Here is an 18052-nt window from a genome sequence, read left to right on the forward strand (position 1 = left end):
TTCGGTCGCCAATCGGACTACCTTGGTATATATTTTGATTCGGTTCTAAAATAAGAACAGACTCAAAAGAATCATTGGTGAATCGAAGTACTGGCAGCGGTTGCATTGCTGAATAGTAGTGCAGGAAATACTAGTCCATATTAGTGAACCGTTAATGAAGAACATCATGAGAGTTGAAATTGCTCTTATGACTTTACTTACGCTTATTTGTGAACAGCTACTAAATATTAACGGAGAAGAATGCCGTGGCGGAGGGGGAGGGAGACTTAATGTGAGGGGGAAGGGAGCTTGACCCGTGGGAGGACTTATTTTGTCTGTTCATATGCATTTTTTTTTCATAATAACCAACATGATAAACAGAAGTAAGGTTCAAAAGAATAAAGCTATGATTTTTAAATGCACATAAAGTGAACACACCCAATACATTTCATATGTTGGCAAAATGAATAATGTATTTTAACTTGATTCACATGCAAACATGTTTTTCATTTTTTATAGCAAACGAATCTAGTGAAAATTGCGGTCACTATATATAGAGAGTACGTTTTGTTCTCGTGAAGGTCAGCCATTTTGTTGTCATGACTTGCAGCATGTGGATTTCTCTTTTTGAAATGTCTACTAACTGCAGTACCGCTTGCGAGCTGTTGGGGAGCTCACAAAGATGAGAGAAACGTTTATGTAACCAATATAAAGCTTCACTGGATAAGGTCTATATTTGCGTAACCTACACAACTTTACCTTAATTACACATTATTAAAGGAGTAAATTATTAAAAGAGTTATATCTAGACCTAATTAATCAGTTCTGCTCCACCACCTAAAGCTCTAAACCGTTTCGGTGGGTTCCACTGGATCAATAACATAGATTCATTCAAGTTATAAAGAGTAAAATGAGGTCTGAAAGTACACTACATTAGTAGACTTGACTACCTAACCAACACTCACTAAAAAGTACTTCTCTCAGATAACAGAGCAGGGAGAGCATTTGGCTCCGCCTCCTTTTCCAAGCAGCCAGAAATAACCGGAAACGACACACGGAGAGTCAAAGACGACGGTATTGCTGTATCGTCTAAAACGCCACGATAAATAACGTTGTCCAAATGAGAACCAACTTAAAACCAATTACCTCAGTGCCAGAGTTTGTTAAAATGTCACCGCGCCAGGCGCGTTTAGCAAAGAACACACTCAAAGATAGATAGCCCTGCAACATGATAAATGAGGGGCGAGTTTAAAGGATTAAAGGATCTAAATAGACTGACTGCACTTATAAAACGGTTTTCATCAAGTCAAAGCCATGTTACAGCGTTTGAAATACGATGGCAGGAACGACACACACGTGACATGAGAGAATTCGGATGGACTAGTAATTAAACGCGGTGTGAACCGAATAGAGTGGACTGTTGTGTTGCTGTGACGATTCAGAATCGCGCCACTCACTGGACTCTGTGGTGAATACTGACTCAGTTTAGTCTTTAGTCGTACAGCTCCCTCTACAGGCAAAATGTGGGGAATGTGTCATCTCTCTGTTTCTGTTTATACAATAAAACTGAAACTGAACTGTTAGAAAAGACATCTGCTAAATTGTGTTGTGTTTGGGCCCGTCCCGAAAAAAGTCAAGGCAATTATGGCAAACATGTTTATTAAATTAAAACATAAGTATCATAATAAATAAAACATAAATACAATATAAATGTTTCATAATTATTGTTCAAAGGTGTTTTATTATTCCACACCAGCATTAATTAAACATGATATGAAAAACATGAATGATTGGTGAACTGATTTAGGTTCAGTATGTATAGAATTCCTACATACATAATGTATCAATCTGTGAAGTGATATTGTGAGATGGAATGTTGAATTACACATAAACACACATTTGGAAATGTTGGCACTCATGGGAAATTAAAATTTTAAAAAATCCATAACATAAGACCGAAATCACTGTTACCATATGCAAAATGTTGAGAAAGCTTTGTAATTTTTATACTCATTCACACAAACGTGGGGTGTTGTCCATACAAAATGTGCTGAAGAAAAACCTCAAAACTACAACTCTTGATTTGTTAAAGGCACTGATCATTTTTAATCAGTGTTCGGTTTCCTCCTTCAGGAACTTCAGTTCAATTGGCTGCTGGAAAGCTATGATTAGCCACTGTAAATCCTGGCATGCATTTAAACTGTTGTACCTGTTTGGAATCATCTGTAGGAATATACTTCAATGGTCACTTCAGAGTCCTCTGAGACTTGCTTTGGCAGAGTTACACAGCAAAGGTAAAAAGACGTTAGTACTACAGAATCTAATGTACTTAGAGAAACACTGCTGTGCCCTTATAGGGCCGAAGAGATTAAATACTTATTAAAACACTTGCATGTTAAAATTTAGTAGGCTTACTTATAACTTGAGTATGTTTAATTGGCATAGGTACTAAAAGTGTGCTAAATGTTTTAATAAATAAGGCCCATTGAGCTGCAGGCTGCAGTGGCAGTGCAATCCTCCTTCTAACAATATAAAACTGCTCAAATGTGTCTAACAGAGGTTCCAGTAGAGGACAGATGTGCCAACACTGGGCAGTTTCCAATTACAAATGCTTGTGCACAAGACTATGTACCATCACATTAGACCTGAACAAGATTATCACGAGCAAACTCACTCATTAAAGCCAGCAACTGGGGAAGGCTTTTTCTCATTTTCAAAGGTTGTGCGACAAGAGATGATGACAAGTTCCACAAAAGGTTAAAAGGAGCATAAGGACAAAACCTCCACAGCGATGAAATCATCTGAGCATGCACAGCTGAATTACTACAAGATGAATCCTAGTCTTCTCTCGCATCCTTACTATGTTTCCTCACAGGTTGCTTTCTTGTGTGTCTTGGCCAGAGGAGATGGGATGCAGACCTCCGTTATCGTTGAGCCTCTTGGCACGGTACGTCTCGTAGTGGATGTTATGAGTGACCTCCTTCAGGTCCTGGAGGTGAGACCTGAGTATACGATAACATTATTATTTGTGTTGAGTCACTGGTCATTTTTGGAAATATTTCATAAAGCCTGCAAATTCTATTATATAAAATACATTTTATTATTAAGAGAGCAATAAACAATGAAACATATGTGAATAAATATTAACAAATGAGTGAATAAATACATTTATACAGACTACTGTTCAAACCTTTAGGGACAGTAAGATTTCTAAATGTTTTTGAATGAAGTCTCTCATGCTCGTCAAATGTGTATTTATTCAGTCAAAAATACAGTAAAAACAGTAATATTGTGGAATATTATTACAACTGATTTTTTAAAATACATTTTAAAATGTAATTTATTCCTGTGATGACCAGTGTTGGGGAAAGTTACTTTTAAAAGTAATGCATTACAATATTGCGTTACTCCATAAAAAAGTAACTAATTACGTTACTTAGTTACTTTTTATGGAAAGTAATGTGTTACGTTACTTTTGCATCTGGACAGGGCTTGCTTGTTTGTTTTTAAAATAAAAAAGTTATATTTTTGGCAAATATAAAACCCTTTTCACACCAAAAGTGAAATGAATAAGCATCAGGTTGAAGGGAAAGTAAATTTACATCCAAATTTCAAAACACTTCAGCAATAAAAAAAGACACAAATGTTTGTCTAGAGTAATTTGTGATTATTAGTACGGTTGAACTGGATCATCGAAGGTCAGAAGCAAAGACATTGGTTAATAGAATGGGATTAAATACATAAAGCATATTTGTGTTGTTTAACATTTAATTATTGCAGGTTTGCGTCATATTCCGAGTTGCATTATTTTTATTCATTTTGAGGAATACTGAATCTGTGTTGTTGTTTTTTTGTGAGTGAGATGAATTAATGCATATTCATATTTATTTTAGAACTACAGTAACATCTGATTTCTCTCAACATGGGGACAGGAGAGCTGTCAATCAATAAATTGGAAAAAAAAAGTAACTCAGATATTCTCTTGTAAATAAAAAAGTAATGCGTTACTTTACTAGTTACTTGAAAAAAGTAATCTGATTACGTAACTCGCGTTACTTGTAATGCATTACCCCCAACACTGGTGATGACAAAGCTGAAATTTCAGCATCATTACTCTAGTCTTCCGTGTCACATGATCCTTCAGAAATCATTCTAATATGCTGATTTGCTGCTCAAGAAACATTTATTATTATTATCAATGTTGAAAACAGTTATGCTGCTTAATATTGTTTGTTGAAAACATGTTTTCAGGATGAACAGAAAGAACAGCATTTATTTGAAATAGAAATCTTTTGTAACATAATGTTTACTGTCATTTTCCTCGCTGAACACTCCTCCAAAAAGTACTCTTTCAAAAAATCTTTCTGACACCAAACAGTAGTGAATGCAATAAAATTACGATTAGTATATCAAATAAAGTTTTATACATGACCTAATCATGAAATCACGAAGTAGGGAGAATTCGCAGTGATTTGGGTTTTCAACTAGAGGGATAAAAAAAACATGTTTTGTCAGAAAATATGTATCAACACAATATACTGTACACAATTACAAATACATTCTTTATACTTAATGCTTCAAAAAGTTACCCTGAAACGTGGTTATTAGGAAACTGACATTTGTTATAGCTGCCCTAAGTATATACTAACACAGTGGAAAACATGCAGAAAACATGTTTGTTTTTGTAACATTTGTGACTTAATAGCACCTGAGAAAACTGGAGAACGTGTCATTAGATTGAAAAAGTGATTAAAATGCCTTATGTTCACATATTTGTATTACTTTGTGCAAACATGCATATAAACCTAACACATAATCCCCGTGGAAGCAATTTCAGTCCATGTTTTAAATGCAACACATAAGATGATTTTCTGCAGGGACAGAAAATGCACCCAATATAGAAAATGACCCAAATATTATAGGTTTGTTAGTTTGTTAGTTTGTTAGCTGCGGAAAGTTCTCATTAATTACTCCAGTATTTGACCTGTCCTGCCTAAGAAATCACTACAGCATCTACTTTGTTTAATAATAGAACCACCTAAAAAACATAACTATATTAATCACAATTGGTACAGTGAAACAAACAGAATACCATTTTTTATTTCAGAAATCTGCATAAAAACAAGTGAAATGACACAGCAAACACTTCTGCCCACTCACCCTCCACCACTCCCCAGGCTGTCTTCCTACCCAAAACTCGTTTGCCATTGACCTGGTACTCTTTATCACTTCCTACCACTGCAAAGGGCATTGCCTCCTGTAATGCACAGATTTAATGGGACAAACACACAGGCTAACAGATGAGGGATGAAAGATAAGAGATGTTGAAAAAAAAGAGCAGCATGCAAGATGTGCAAAGTTCCCCTTACCCTGATCTTGTCATTATCACTCTTATCCTCCATGTCTTCATCAAACTCCTTCTGTGGGTAACACTCAATCCCACACGCTTCCAGCTCCTTCCTCACCTGCAAAGGAATATGGTGAACAGTAGTTAATCGGTGCCAGAAAACTAACTTGATATTGAATCACCATGTGAACCTGTCTTCATTCGCACCCTCTGTTTAAATTCAGTTTTCTCATCAAGAGTGAGTGTGTCCGACTTGGCTATGACAGGAATGATGTTGACCACACGACTCAGATGTTTCATGAACTCAATATCCAACTGGCGAAGCCTGAGAAAGGGGAAAGAGATATAATTAATAGAGCGATAGAGGCAGATTTGATTACGGGGCCACTGGCCTTTCTGAGGTTCACAGTTTGCCTAATGCAGCTCAGTCAAGCATTGCTGGCTGAATGAACACGGTCTTAAATCAACACAGCTGCTTGAATACACTACACGACTTTTGCCCAGATTTGCATTCTGGACAAGTTGATGACAGTTGTCGAAAGTCAGAGCCAGTCTGCAAATTTGAGATGAGAGATTCCACAGAAAATCATATAGCGTATGATGATCACAGACTTAAATTTTTAACTACAGACTATGATTCTGTGCAGTCCAAAGATATCAAACATTTTTGATATTTTGAGCCCATTTTTGAACACATTTTGTTTTCATTTGTCTCGTGTCTGTGTGTTCAGAACGACATGAAAGTCTTGTAGTGTATCATCCTCAGATGCCCAGTTTTTTCTCTGTAACCTTTTACAATGTCGACAAGTTGTTTTTAATTAACAAAGCTGCAACTACAAGCATTTTTCAACTACTGACAAATAATAAAAAGAAATCTCAAAGATGTGAATACACAGAAATCCATTATCTTATTGCTGTTCTCAACTGAGAACATGGGATATGAGTTAAAGTAAAATATTACTATATAATTCAAACTCACGAGTGTCCAGTTGGAGATATGAAGTACAAGCAGCAGTGCACTCTGGTATCAGGGATGCGTTTCTTGCGAGCAATGTTGACCTCTTCCTTCAAAAATTTCTCATATTGTTCATTGATGTATTTGGATATGGGCTCCCAGCTAGGAACACATCGGGGGGAAAAAGCAACAGTGTTGCGTGTTGTAAGCTATGTTAGAGTACATAAAACTTTGAAACAGCAAATGAAAAACCACTGACGCTATTTTTTCATGTTTAATACCATAAAGCTGCTTGCTTTAAAGCAGTCTATTGTATAAAGTTCTACATAAATAAACATGACGTCACGTGATGTGACTGGAGTGCCGAATTGCAGAGCTTTTGCAAACATATCCACATCACTATGATCAGATCAACTTCTGTTTTCTCACTGTTATCATTTTTGCTGTGTGTTTATTTTGTTATTGAGAGAAAAGCGCACAGAACATATTTACATATTCATCTAAATGCCTCTCTCTATTAACAAACAGTATACCACTGCTCACGTATTTCGAACTTATTTTTACCCCAAGCAACAAATTAAAAAGAAATTTAGGTTTTAAGCTATGGTTCTGTATGAATAAAAAGCTGCATAAAAGGCAGTTGTTGTTTTTTTGTTGTTGTTGTCAGCATCAGCACCCAACAGCCAGTGCAGCACTATTTTGTCTGAGGCATTTGAATGACAAAGGAAAAACGCTGTGTCCCTTTAACTGAGATCCTTGGATGTCATCACTGAGGGCGAGCTGCCAAACCACACTTACATTTGGCATCCCTACCAGCAATCTGATTCTTGTCTGGGCAAATTAAGTGCAAATCTGGAAGTCAAAACACTGCCCCTTACACTTGGAACACGTTTTTGATGCCAGTTAGTAGCAGCAGAAATTAAGCACACAACTGACCCCATTTATTTCAGCTGACACAAATGCATGTCCTCAGTTTCCTAGATGCAGTGATGCAGGATGCAGTGGCATTTTGGATCATTTGCAAAAACTAAATCGGTTAAAAATAGCTGCCAGTCCTCTGGCTTTAACAGAGAAATCACACAATACTCACCAATTTTCATTGTTGATTTGGTCCCCAAAACCTGGTGTGTCAACGACTGTTAACTTCATCTTCACCCCTCCTTCCTCAATCACTGCAAAATCAACATTTATCACAGCTACAAATAAAGCATTTTAGATAACTGTGATTGTTTTTGTGACAGGATACAGTGGTTCAATCTCATAAGATAACACCATTTTTGTCCATATAATGAACAGGGTCCAGTGTTGTGTGGACACCACTGACTTCCATTATATGGACAAAAACAGTAAAACATTCTTAAAGGGACAGTTCACTGAAAAATGAAAATTCTGTCATCATTTACGCTCATGTCCTTCCAAACCATAAGACTTTGGTTAATCTTCTAACTCAATTGAAATAGGGCTGTGCAAAATGATTAATCGCGTTTAATCGCATTCAAAATAATTTTGTAAAATTATGTTTACATACTAAATGTGTGTGTACTGTGTATATTTATTATGTATATATAAAACACACATACATGTAGATATTAAGGAAAAATATGTTATATTTATATATAAAACATTTATATTTATATATAATATAAATTATATACAAGTATAAATATATATATATATATACATACAAATCATGTTTTTAATATGACAGTGTGTGTGTATTTATATATACATAATAAATATACACAGTACACACACATATAGTATGTAAACATTAACTTTTATTTTAAATGCGAATTATCACGATTAATCGTTTTGCAGCCCTAAAATTAAGATATTTCTAAAAAAACCTAAACGGTTTCTGTCCATCAACGGAAAGTCCAAGTTACCAAAATTTTGAAGATCCAAAAAGGTCATAAAAGCATTGTAAAATGAATCCATATGAATCAAGCAGTTTAATCCAAGTCTTGGATCTTTTAAATTTGGTGACCTGGATTTTCAAAGGAAGTATGATATAAATATCTTAAGTTGTATTTTGACGTTTAACCAAAGTCTTATGGGTTTCACAACATAAGGTTAAGTGAATAATGGCAGAATTTTAATTTTGGGGTGAACGGTCACTTTGAAAAAGACAGAAAGTCATGCAGGTTTGGAATGACATGAAGGGGAGTAAATGATGACAATGTTGTCATTTTCAGGTTAACTATTCCTTTAAGTCAGATGATTTAAAATATTTTCCACCAAACACCTATTTTACACCTACAGTACATTTGAAACACCATCAGAACAATATCACACAAGGTCAACAAGAAATAAATATCCAGCCTTTTTCTGAACAGCATTTGGATATATATATATGATATCATTTAGTTTGCCAGCTGTTCACTTACCTATAGGGGATTCACCAACAGCTGGCCTCCTAACTTGCCCAGGGCACAAAACATGCCAATCTAGACATATCTTACTCACAAACACATATGGCCGCCACTGTGCTACAGGCCCTAGTGTGTATTGATTACATCAGCCGACACTAAATGGGTCTTTCTTAATTAGCTCATGATGTCTATTTCCATCCAGTGAAAGGTCTGTCCTTCAGCAACCAGTGCTTAAAGGCAGGGTATGTGATTTTTCAAAAACACTTTAGAAAACTGATTCGGGCCGAATAACAAAACAAACTTGTAGCCAATCAGCAATAAGGGGCGTGTCTACTCGTGATGTGGAGGAGAGCGCATTCAGTGCATGGGACGGACATTAGCGAGCCGAGCGACAGAAAGATAGAGATGGCGGATAAAAAACAAAAGAGGAAAACGTCTGCGGAACGATAAGGCAAGAAGTAGGACCCGTGTAAATATCGGATCAGCTTTCCAGCGCTGGAGAGAACTCAAGGAGCGGAGGCCTGCGATCGGACGCCGAGGTTGCTTTGTTTCTTCTCAATAGGTGAGTAACACCGGGTCTACAACAGCTAAAGTCTGCCTACACCGGACGCGATCAAACGACCGTTGAAAACCATTTGAAATTTGTGTCAGCACGTCATAAAATAGAACCCGGCAGCAGTTTTCTGTCAGGGATTTGTTGCGCCGCGCCGCTCACGTCCGTAGACACGGTGTAACATTGGTTTTGTTTTGTTTCACAGAACTAATCGTTGCCTGGGTTGCTACGTATATGTGGGGCGGAGCTATCAAAATAGGGGCAAGACCCTTTTGGGGTAGGGGCGTGTTTGTTTTGGTGATTTCAAATATCAACATTGGCTACCAGAAATCACTTACTCTGCCTTTAAGAGCTTTCATTGAACAAGCAATGGATCCAGTTGTGAATCCTTGACTAAATGAGACAGTTAAATGTTTAGAAATCACATGATCAGTATGCTCGTACCATGAGATGCAGATTTAATCTCAACAGTCTTTGGGATCTTCTCATCACGACTCCAGCTTGTGCTCCTCCTGCTCACCTGTGACTTAAAGAGAGTATTCACTAAAGTAGACTTCCCAAGACCACTCTGACCTGGAGTTAGAGAGAAAGAAAAAGAGGGGAAATGGTAAGAAAGAGAAAAAAGTAAAAAGTAAATGTGAACAAACTGCTCTCCCACCCACCAACCACCATGATGTTGAAGTCAAAGCCTGTCTTCATGGTCTTCTTCCGCATCTGCTCGATGATGGTGTCTATTCCAATGTATCCAAGCAATGCAGATCCTCGACCTGACCCTTGACCTTCACCCCCCGTTCCTTGGGGTGAAGGCACAAAGGGACCACTAGAAGGCGGGGCCACATGAGAGGGCTTAGCTGGGACAGCAGGTTTAGGTCTCACTTCAGGGGGCACAATTTCTGACATGTCTGTGTGAAAGAGTAAATGATAAACAATCAATACATTTAATCAGGCTAGATGTTATTTCACTACGAATGCCACCCTTAGTAAACTAGATTTAAATATAGAAAACAAAATTTTGTCTTGTGATCATATATTTAAGGTGCTACAAGGGATAATTATTTATTTTATTTTAAGTTAGTATATAACTACCTTTAATTATTATAAATAGTAAACTTTTTAAATGAAAACAATATAAAGAACAATACGACTTAAAATAGTTTATATTGATATTAGTTATGATACAAACTTACATTCAAATATTATGTATATTAAACTTTAAAATGCAAATAACATGCAGCAAAATACAACTTAAAATAATTGTTTATATGAATATTAGTTATGACAATATCATTTTAAATGTAAGTTCTATAGGCCTACGACTTCATTAAAATATTATGAATATGAAGCTTTTGCAAATAATGTTTTGTTTATATTAATATTTATTATATTTTTATTCGAATGTAATTTCCTTACCTAATGTAGGTCACATTTTATTTGCACATACGTATCAGCATATCTGATACGTATTCTGTTATATTTAAATCATATAGGGATAGTTCGCCCAAAAATGAAAATTCTGTCATCATTTACTCACCCTCAAGTAGCTCCAAACCTGTATGAATTTCATACAGCTGTTGAACAAAAGGAATATATTCTGAAGAAGTGGTATCCAAACAGTTAGTATGGGGAAAAAATACCATACAAGTCAATGGTTAGGCCTACCATCAACTTGTGAGTTTACCAACATTCTTCAGAATATCTTCTTTTGTGTTCAGCACAAGAAAGAAACTTAAACAGGTTTGGAAGCGGATGGTGAGTACATGATGACAGCATTTTCATTTTTAGGTGAACTACCTTTATTTCACATTTATTTTTTGCCTAGACTAGGACAACATAAGTGAAAAGTGTCACAGCTTACCCCTCTAACCTACTCTGTTTTGCATGTACAATATGTTGGTGTTTAGAAACAACACGATTAACTGAGGAAAACTACAAATATTAGACATGACTGAATCATTTGTCTTATAAAAACCTATGTATGCTATTGTGTTCTAGTGGTCCTATTTCCAAGCCTAGTCCACTTTAAATGCTCCACTGAGTTGTCGGCCTATATTAACACCATATGCCACCCAAAATAAGCAACAAACAATAAATTATTACAGAAGCCACTCAACAAATCTCTTTATCGGATTAATCACCCACGGCTGGACCTTTCCCACGCACCAAGACGCCTTTTAAACGCCATAACATGAGATGTTTCCTACACAAGCGACAATGATCTGCGTCTATCATTTAGAGAACAATGTTAGTATTATTGCCATTTTAAACGTTACAGTTTTTAAAGGCGGGAACACCAAACATACAAATACAAGGATCAATGTAAGCGTCTACCTCCCCATTTGTTCCATTTATTGATTTTTTTTTACCTCAAAAAGATTCGTATAATGACGAGTAATCAGAGGGAAACACTCTTCCACTCACCGATCCGTGTTTTTGCAGCGGTCGCAGGATAAATTTAATTTTTCGTCCTTTTTCTGCCTCTCGCTGTTTTACAGTGTATTGAAGTATAAGTAGGCTAAGGCAGTAGTTGAACAGCCGTTAGGGATTGATCATGTGTTCAGGTGCCTCTTTCTTTCCCTCAGTCTCTCGCCTTTCTATTCGCAGCTCGATGCACCTCATTCCTTCCCCCACCCTTTTCTCGTTACCAAGGAAACTAACGGGAGACTGGGTGATGCAGCGCGCATGCGCAGTGCTGAAATTAGGGTCGCTAGGTGATTTTTGGCACTCTGCAAGGCTATTTAAATCTTAGCCGTTTGCCTATGTTTGTTTTGGTAGGCTACATTTGTACAGATATTTATATTAAACTTTGCTATGCTTGTTGTATCATGCTATTAGGCTACTGTGTCTGTGGCTTATGATTAGTTACAGGACTATGTAAAACAGCGACATGTGGATCACACTGACTCTCGTTTACGAAAACGTTTTTTTTTTTCGGTTCCAAAATATACTGATCAAAATAATTTATAATACTTCATTCTTACGGAGCAAAATAATTAATAAAGAAGCATAACTTTCTTTAAAACATAACAGAAAAATTAAGAAACAATAACTATCATCTGACAACGATCCCGTTCTGCTGACGTCATCAAGTCCTTTTATTTTCCAACCACCTTGTTCCATTTGACTTGTTCCATTTTGTCCACACTGAATATCCTGAAATACATGTTTTGCAAATAACTTAAACGCACAATACCACAGAACAGTACAAAACAAAAGATTAATTTCGCACAGCGCATTTTATGTCATCAAAACTACTCACATTTCATGGCCTTGTAGTCCCGCGCCTGCCTGTCTCATGCGCTCTGTTCACATGTGAAGTGTTTGTGGTGGCATATATAGTGGGCACTAACGTGCTGTTGAGCCTCAGTGTCTTTTACCTCATAACCGGGTTATCTCACTGTGTTTAGACAGGCCTGTGCTTGATGATAAGGCAGAGTCCCTATTTTGCACGCTATACCATTTCCAGTTTGTCCTATGTCTCTATATATCCTGGCTTATATTCAGAAAACACTGGCATATTAGAATTTCTAGGGTTCATATTTGTAGATACATATTGAGTATTTTGAAACACTGACATACCACAACCTTTTTGACTTAACCTTATTTTTATATGGATATATATATATAACATTTTCCCTTTTAGACATCAACATCACAACCTAACCACCAGTGTTTTTTCCCCCTCACATGATCTAAAGAGCTGGTTGTCATCACTTTTACCTTGCAATTTCAGTATAACTGACAATTAGAGATGATTACAGTTGATCATTAAGGTTCATATTAGAGTTAAGCAAGTAGCAGATTCCATTCAAGAGTTCCAATGAAAACGAAAGTGGTGCTCACTTGTGCCAGGTCAATGCGATTCAGTTGCTAAGCTGTTTTGAGTGATTTTAGCTTGCCATGCGATTGTTAAAGGGGTCATATGATGCTGCTAAAAAGAACATTATTATGTGTATTTGGTGTAATGAAATGTGTTTATGCGGTTTAAAGTTAAAAAAACACATTATTTTCCACATACTGTACATTATTGTTTCTCCTCTATGCCCCGCCTTTCTGAAACGCGTCGATTTTTACAAAGCTCATCGGTCTGAAAAAGCGCTGAGAGATTTTTAGCACTATGCTATGCGCCTGATAAAATGTTTTGAGTGATCTTGCTATGAAGTTGCTAAAGTTTTGGTGAAGCACATATTTTTTTGCTATTCATCTTTTGGGGTGCTCTGACTGATTTTTAGCTCATTGCTATGTAGTTGCTAAAGAGGTCGGAGTGATTTTTAGCACATTTTATGTAGTTGCTAAAGTGTTCTGAGTGAAAAGTTTAGTTATTTTTAGCACATTGCTGTGTGGTTATAAGGTGTTCTAAGTGATTTGTACCACATTGCTATGTAGTTGCCAAAGTGTCTGGTGTGATTTTTAACACATTACTATTCAGTTCCTATACGGTGATTTTTTAGCACGTTGCTATGCCGTTTCTATGGTGTTCTGAGTGATTTTAGCATGTTATGTAGTTACTAAGATGTTTTAATTCATTTTTGATTCATTTTAACACGTTAAGTGGTTGCTAAGGTGTTCTGAGTGATTTTAGCTCATTAAAGCTAAAAGAGGTCTGAGTGATTTTTAACAAATTTGATGTAGTTACTAAAGTGTTTTGAGTGATGTTTAGCTCATTGCTATGCACATGCTAATATGTTCATAGTGTCATAGTGTAGTTGCTTAAGTGATTTTTAGCATGTAGCTAACAAGTGCTTCTACCACATTGCTGTGTAATTATTCTGAGTGACATTTGTCATGTTACTAAAGTGTTTGCGGTCATTTTTAAGTTCCTAAGGTGATTTTTAGCACGTTGCTCTGTGCTTTCTAAGATGTTCTGCATGATTTTTAGCAGTTTCTAAAGTGTTCTGAGTGGTTTTAGAATGTTGTTATGTGGTTACTATGATGTTATAATTCATTTTAGCATGTTAAGTGGTTGCTAGAGTGTTCTGAGTGATTTTAGCGCATTGCTTGTGGTTGCTTACTTTCTTGAAACCACATGATTTGAGGTATCAAATTGAAATGTCATATTGTGCACCTAGGTAAAATATTTATTAGGCTTAAGGACTGTTTTAAATCTCTAACCCTAAATATAAAACTGTGATTCTCACCCAAACATTCACCACTAATGACAAATTAAAGTCTTCCTCCCTGAATGCTTAGGCTGTTTATATACTAAATTTAAATAATGCCCCAATGTATATACAGTACATACTATTTATGATGTCTCATGTCTTTAAGCAGCTTTATATACAGTCCTTTTAATGTAATTCCAGTCATTTATCTTTGCACCCACCTTTAGACAGACATTCTTCAGGACAGGAGTCAACTCTGCTCCTTGTGTCTGCGACTACAGATGGCTGTAATGGTAGGGGGTCTTCTCGCTCTGTTAACCGCGAGGAGTTCATGTCTTGAAATCTGTCACAATCTGTAGAATGAAGTGTGTGTTTGGACTCTTGTTGTTGATCTAGAGTGAACGGACACTGTGGCATCCATCCAGCCAAAGGATATTTCAGCATTTCAGAGTCTGTGTGTGTGTTTGGGCTGTCCAAGAGGTCCGGGTGAACAGCTGATTCACGTTTCTCTCCAACAAATTTAGTTGGACAACTAGTAGCACACTTTTTGTATAACTGCGAGCCTCTGTGTCTTCTCGCAAATCTGTAATCTTCACGCAAGTTCGCGTCGCTTGAAGAGGATTTAGAAGAATCTGAATCCGAAAGGCTGCATCTATTTCGGGATGAATTGCTGACATCCCTTCTTGTGTTCCCCGTTTGGTTTGAGGAAGATCTTCTCCATGCCTGAGGAGTTTTGAAGTATGTAGGTCTACTGTCAGATGTTCTTTTGATCACAGGTCTACAGATTCGGCTCAGCTGATCGCATTCAGTGGATGATCTGTGACTCTTCAAAGGGAACTGGAAGCAGCTCATCCGGCTGCACTGATCTGATGCATTACTGTATGTGATGATGGTGCTGTCTGTCTCGGAAGCTGCAGACTGAGGCCTGATCTTTGATTTAGACTCTTGGTTGTCATTAGCACTGGTTTGATTATGTTGGGAGGAGTTCCTCATCATATTACTTTCATGAGAACTATCATCGGTGGCGTTACAGTTCTCTGAAGCTCTGTCTTGAAGCTCTGAGTTGGATGAAACCAGTTCACTGTATTCCTTTAGAGAACGTACATTATCCAGTTCTTGAAAAATATCCTTTTGGTTTGTGGTAGCTTTAGGTGATGAGATTGAATTTATAAGTGCCGACTGTCTGGAGAACTGTCTTGTTCCTTCAACTGAAGCTTGTGCTTGGTTTTGAGGTTTCCCACAGCTCCTCTCACACATCATAGTGGGTCTTATTATCCGCTTGGCTGCTCCTAACATTATCTTTGAACGAATAGGCTGTTTTAACTTTTCTGAAACAGCAGGATGTCCATCGCTCCGAATATTTGGAATGTTCTCTTCATTGCTTCCCTTGATCTTCTCCAGATCGGAAAACTGGGCACCAGAGTTTATAATCCTGCCTGTTTTCATCAATCCAAGCCGGATTCGAACTAGAGTAGGGTCTTGAGATTGGCGCTTCTTTTGATAGCTAGCTACATTTTGTGGTCTATATACATTTTTTTCAACATGTCTGAGGTTTTTAGGGCTTAAGCTTTCAAATGTTGAAGGCTTGGTAGCACCCCTGCAATAGATGTTAGAATTTTGCTTTAGTTTATCCTGCTGTGGAGGTCTGAATGGATCTTGTTGTTGGCCAGTTTGCTTTTTTGGACCCCTCGTGTTGGTTATGGGGATTGATCTTACGCTTCTCTCAGTGGATGAAACAGGCGTGAATCTAGACAGTTTGCTTTCTACTGGCCATGTTTTACCATGCATATCTGCAGAACGTAATGGTTTGTTTTCATCTGTTGGTAGCACTCTAATTGACGTCTCTAATTGAGAAATGGTATTGACTGACTTCAGATGTGGTGAATGTAGGGATGTATCCACTGTATTGATGATGCTGTAGAACACAGAACAATCAAAATGGATAAACATGATGGGTGATGAATATATGTTTTCAATAGTCAAAATTTTCAACAATGTCAAATATCACAAAATTAAAGAAATTAGCAATTATGCAATATTTGGAAATGACACATGATAATGTAGTATATTTAGACAGGGGTTCTCAAAATGGGATGTAGGGATTTCTAGGGGATCCATAGATTTTTTTTAAATTATTTTTAGATATGTGAAAGTTAATGGAAAAATTATAGTAACAATAAAATGCTTTAATTTTTAAAATTAAAATGGTTTTTTTATTTTTTATTAACTGAGTATGTTTCTCATATGTATGTGTCTAATATAGTGGGCAGCAAAATTAACACTCAATAACTATAACTTAATACTTAACTTAATACTACTAAGTAAATATTTTTCAGACTACATATTTACCATTTGCTTTGGTAGAAATTATCATCTTTTGTATTTAGTTTATTATATTACATACTATGTATTATTGTATATTACCGTATTGTCCCGAATATAAGACGATGTTTTTTTCTTGGAAATACATCTGAAAAAACGCGGTCGTCTTATATTCAGGGTCTAGACTTTGACATGTCAATAACACACCCACAACACTAGGTGGCGCCAAAACCGCATAAAACGAGTGTGCCATGAAATACGTAATGTAATGCGTGTTGTAAAGATCGCGAATAAAAACAAAAAAGGGGGGTCGTCTTATAATCAGGGTCGTCTTATATTCGGGCCAATACGGTAGTATTTACATTTACAAAAAGCAATGCTTTATAGTATCACATTTTTTCTTGCACAGAATAAATTAGTCTTTACATTTTAGGAAGGAGGCTCCTCATAAGGGAATCTGCATCAAAAAGATTTGGGGGTCTTTGGCATCAAAAAGCTTAAAAAAATGTTTGTACTGAGAGAAACATACCTTTGAGGAGAACTATCAATCTGGTTCTGTTGTTCCAAGCTTTGCCCGGTTTGACTGAAGGAGGAAATGTGGATGGGCTTTTTTAAGACAACAGAGGGGGAAAGAGGCACGGGACAGGAGGACACTCTAATGGGTGAGGTAGATGGGTCACATGTGGGGCAGGGAGACAGACAAACAGGAGAGTAAGACGAAATAAAGTGAGAAGATGGACTGAGACGAGAAGGAGAAGTGGATAAAGGTGAGAGACGGGAGGGAGAAGAGCCTGAGTTAATGGGACATGGTGAGAGACGGGAAGGGGAAGGAGAAAGAGGGATAAGACATGGGGAGAGTCTTGCTGAGGACATTAAGGGGGGTTGAGGGGAGATCCAATAGGTAACATGTTTCCAGTTTGATCTAGGTCCCTTGGGTTCATTGCAGTATATAACACAGCCTATAAGAATTCATTAAAAAAAAGTTTGAGCAAAAGTTTGAGATTTCACTGTAAATAAAAAGAACATAGACAGAATATGTAGGTAAAATTGATTCCAAAGCCAAATATTTCACTGAATACACATAAAAAGGGGTTGATTTTTCTACTAAGGCATATAGTGAGTACATCAAATTCTGAAAATGATATGTAATATGACTGACCTGTGATCCTGTGGTCTGTTTACTAGAAGAGAGAAGCGAGAGAATGAAGGGGGAAGAGTGCGTCAGGAAATGGTGGGAACTAGACTTACATTCCCTCCATTCTTCTCATCTGAAGCTCCACTGTCTCATTCACCCACTCTCTTCACATCATACTCGCTAAATGGCAGAATTTGTGAAACTCCAAAATCAAGTGAAAACATGCAGAAGAGAAGTATTTCTTCACCAGTTTGTGTTTAATATGATACAGTAATATTTCCAAGAGGGAA

At 36.9% G+C, this 18052-nt stretch overlaps 1 protein-coding gene and 1 long non-coding RNA gene across 6 annotated transcripts; both read right to left on the reverse strand.

The window, feature by feature from the left end:
* Window positions 1-1696: 1696 nt before the first annotated feature.
* septin3 (neuronal-specific septin-3) lies at window positions 1697-15586 on the reverse strand. 5 transcript variants are annotated; one of them, XM_016517397.1, is made up of 10 exons: window positions 14527-15586; window positions 9869-10108; window positions 9651-9779; window positions 7372-7453; window positions 6306-6443; window positions 5534-5651; window positions 5349-5444; window positions 5140-5236; window positions 4412-4463; window positions 1697-2981 (listed from the first exon to the last, which is right to left on the reverse strand). In XM_016517397.1, the coding sequence occupies exons 1-10, from the start codon at window positions 15563-15565 to the stop codon at window positions 2849-2851; spliced, it is 2124 nt and encodes a 707-aa protein (XP_016372883.1). In that variant the 5' UTR covers window positions 15566-15586; the 3' UTR covers window positions 1697-2848. The 5 variants fall into 5 exon arrangements, with proteins under 5 accessions (XP_016372883.1, XP_016372886.1, XP_016372884.1 ...); XM_016517400.1 differs by lacking the exon at window positions 14527-15586 and adding an exon at window positions 12463-12484; XM_016517398.1 differs by lacking the exon at window positions 14527-15586 and adding an exon at window positions 12265-12336.
* Window positions 15587-16184: 598 nt separating this feature from the next.
* LOC107712241 (uncharacterized) lies at window positions 16185-17921 on the reverse strand. The gene is made up of 3 exons (XR_001636780.1): window positions 17787-17921; window positions 17157-17586; window positions 16185-16220 (listed from the first exon to the last, which is right to left on the reverse strand). It is a non-coding gene; the product is annotated as an uncharacterized LOC107712241 (long non-coding RNA).
* Window positions 17922-18052: the final 131 nt, after the last annotated feature.

This window comes from Sinocyclocheilus rhinocerous, unplaced genomic scaffold (genome assembly GCF_001515625.1).
Source record: "Sinocyclocheilus rhinocerous isolate Xijiao unplaced genomic scaffold, SAMN03320098_v1.1 scaffold508, whole genome shotgun sequence".
Lineage (NCBI taxonomy): Eukaryota > Metazoa > Chordata > Actinopteri > Cypriniformes > Cyprinidae > Sinocyclocheilus > Sinocyclocheilus rhinocerous.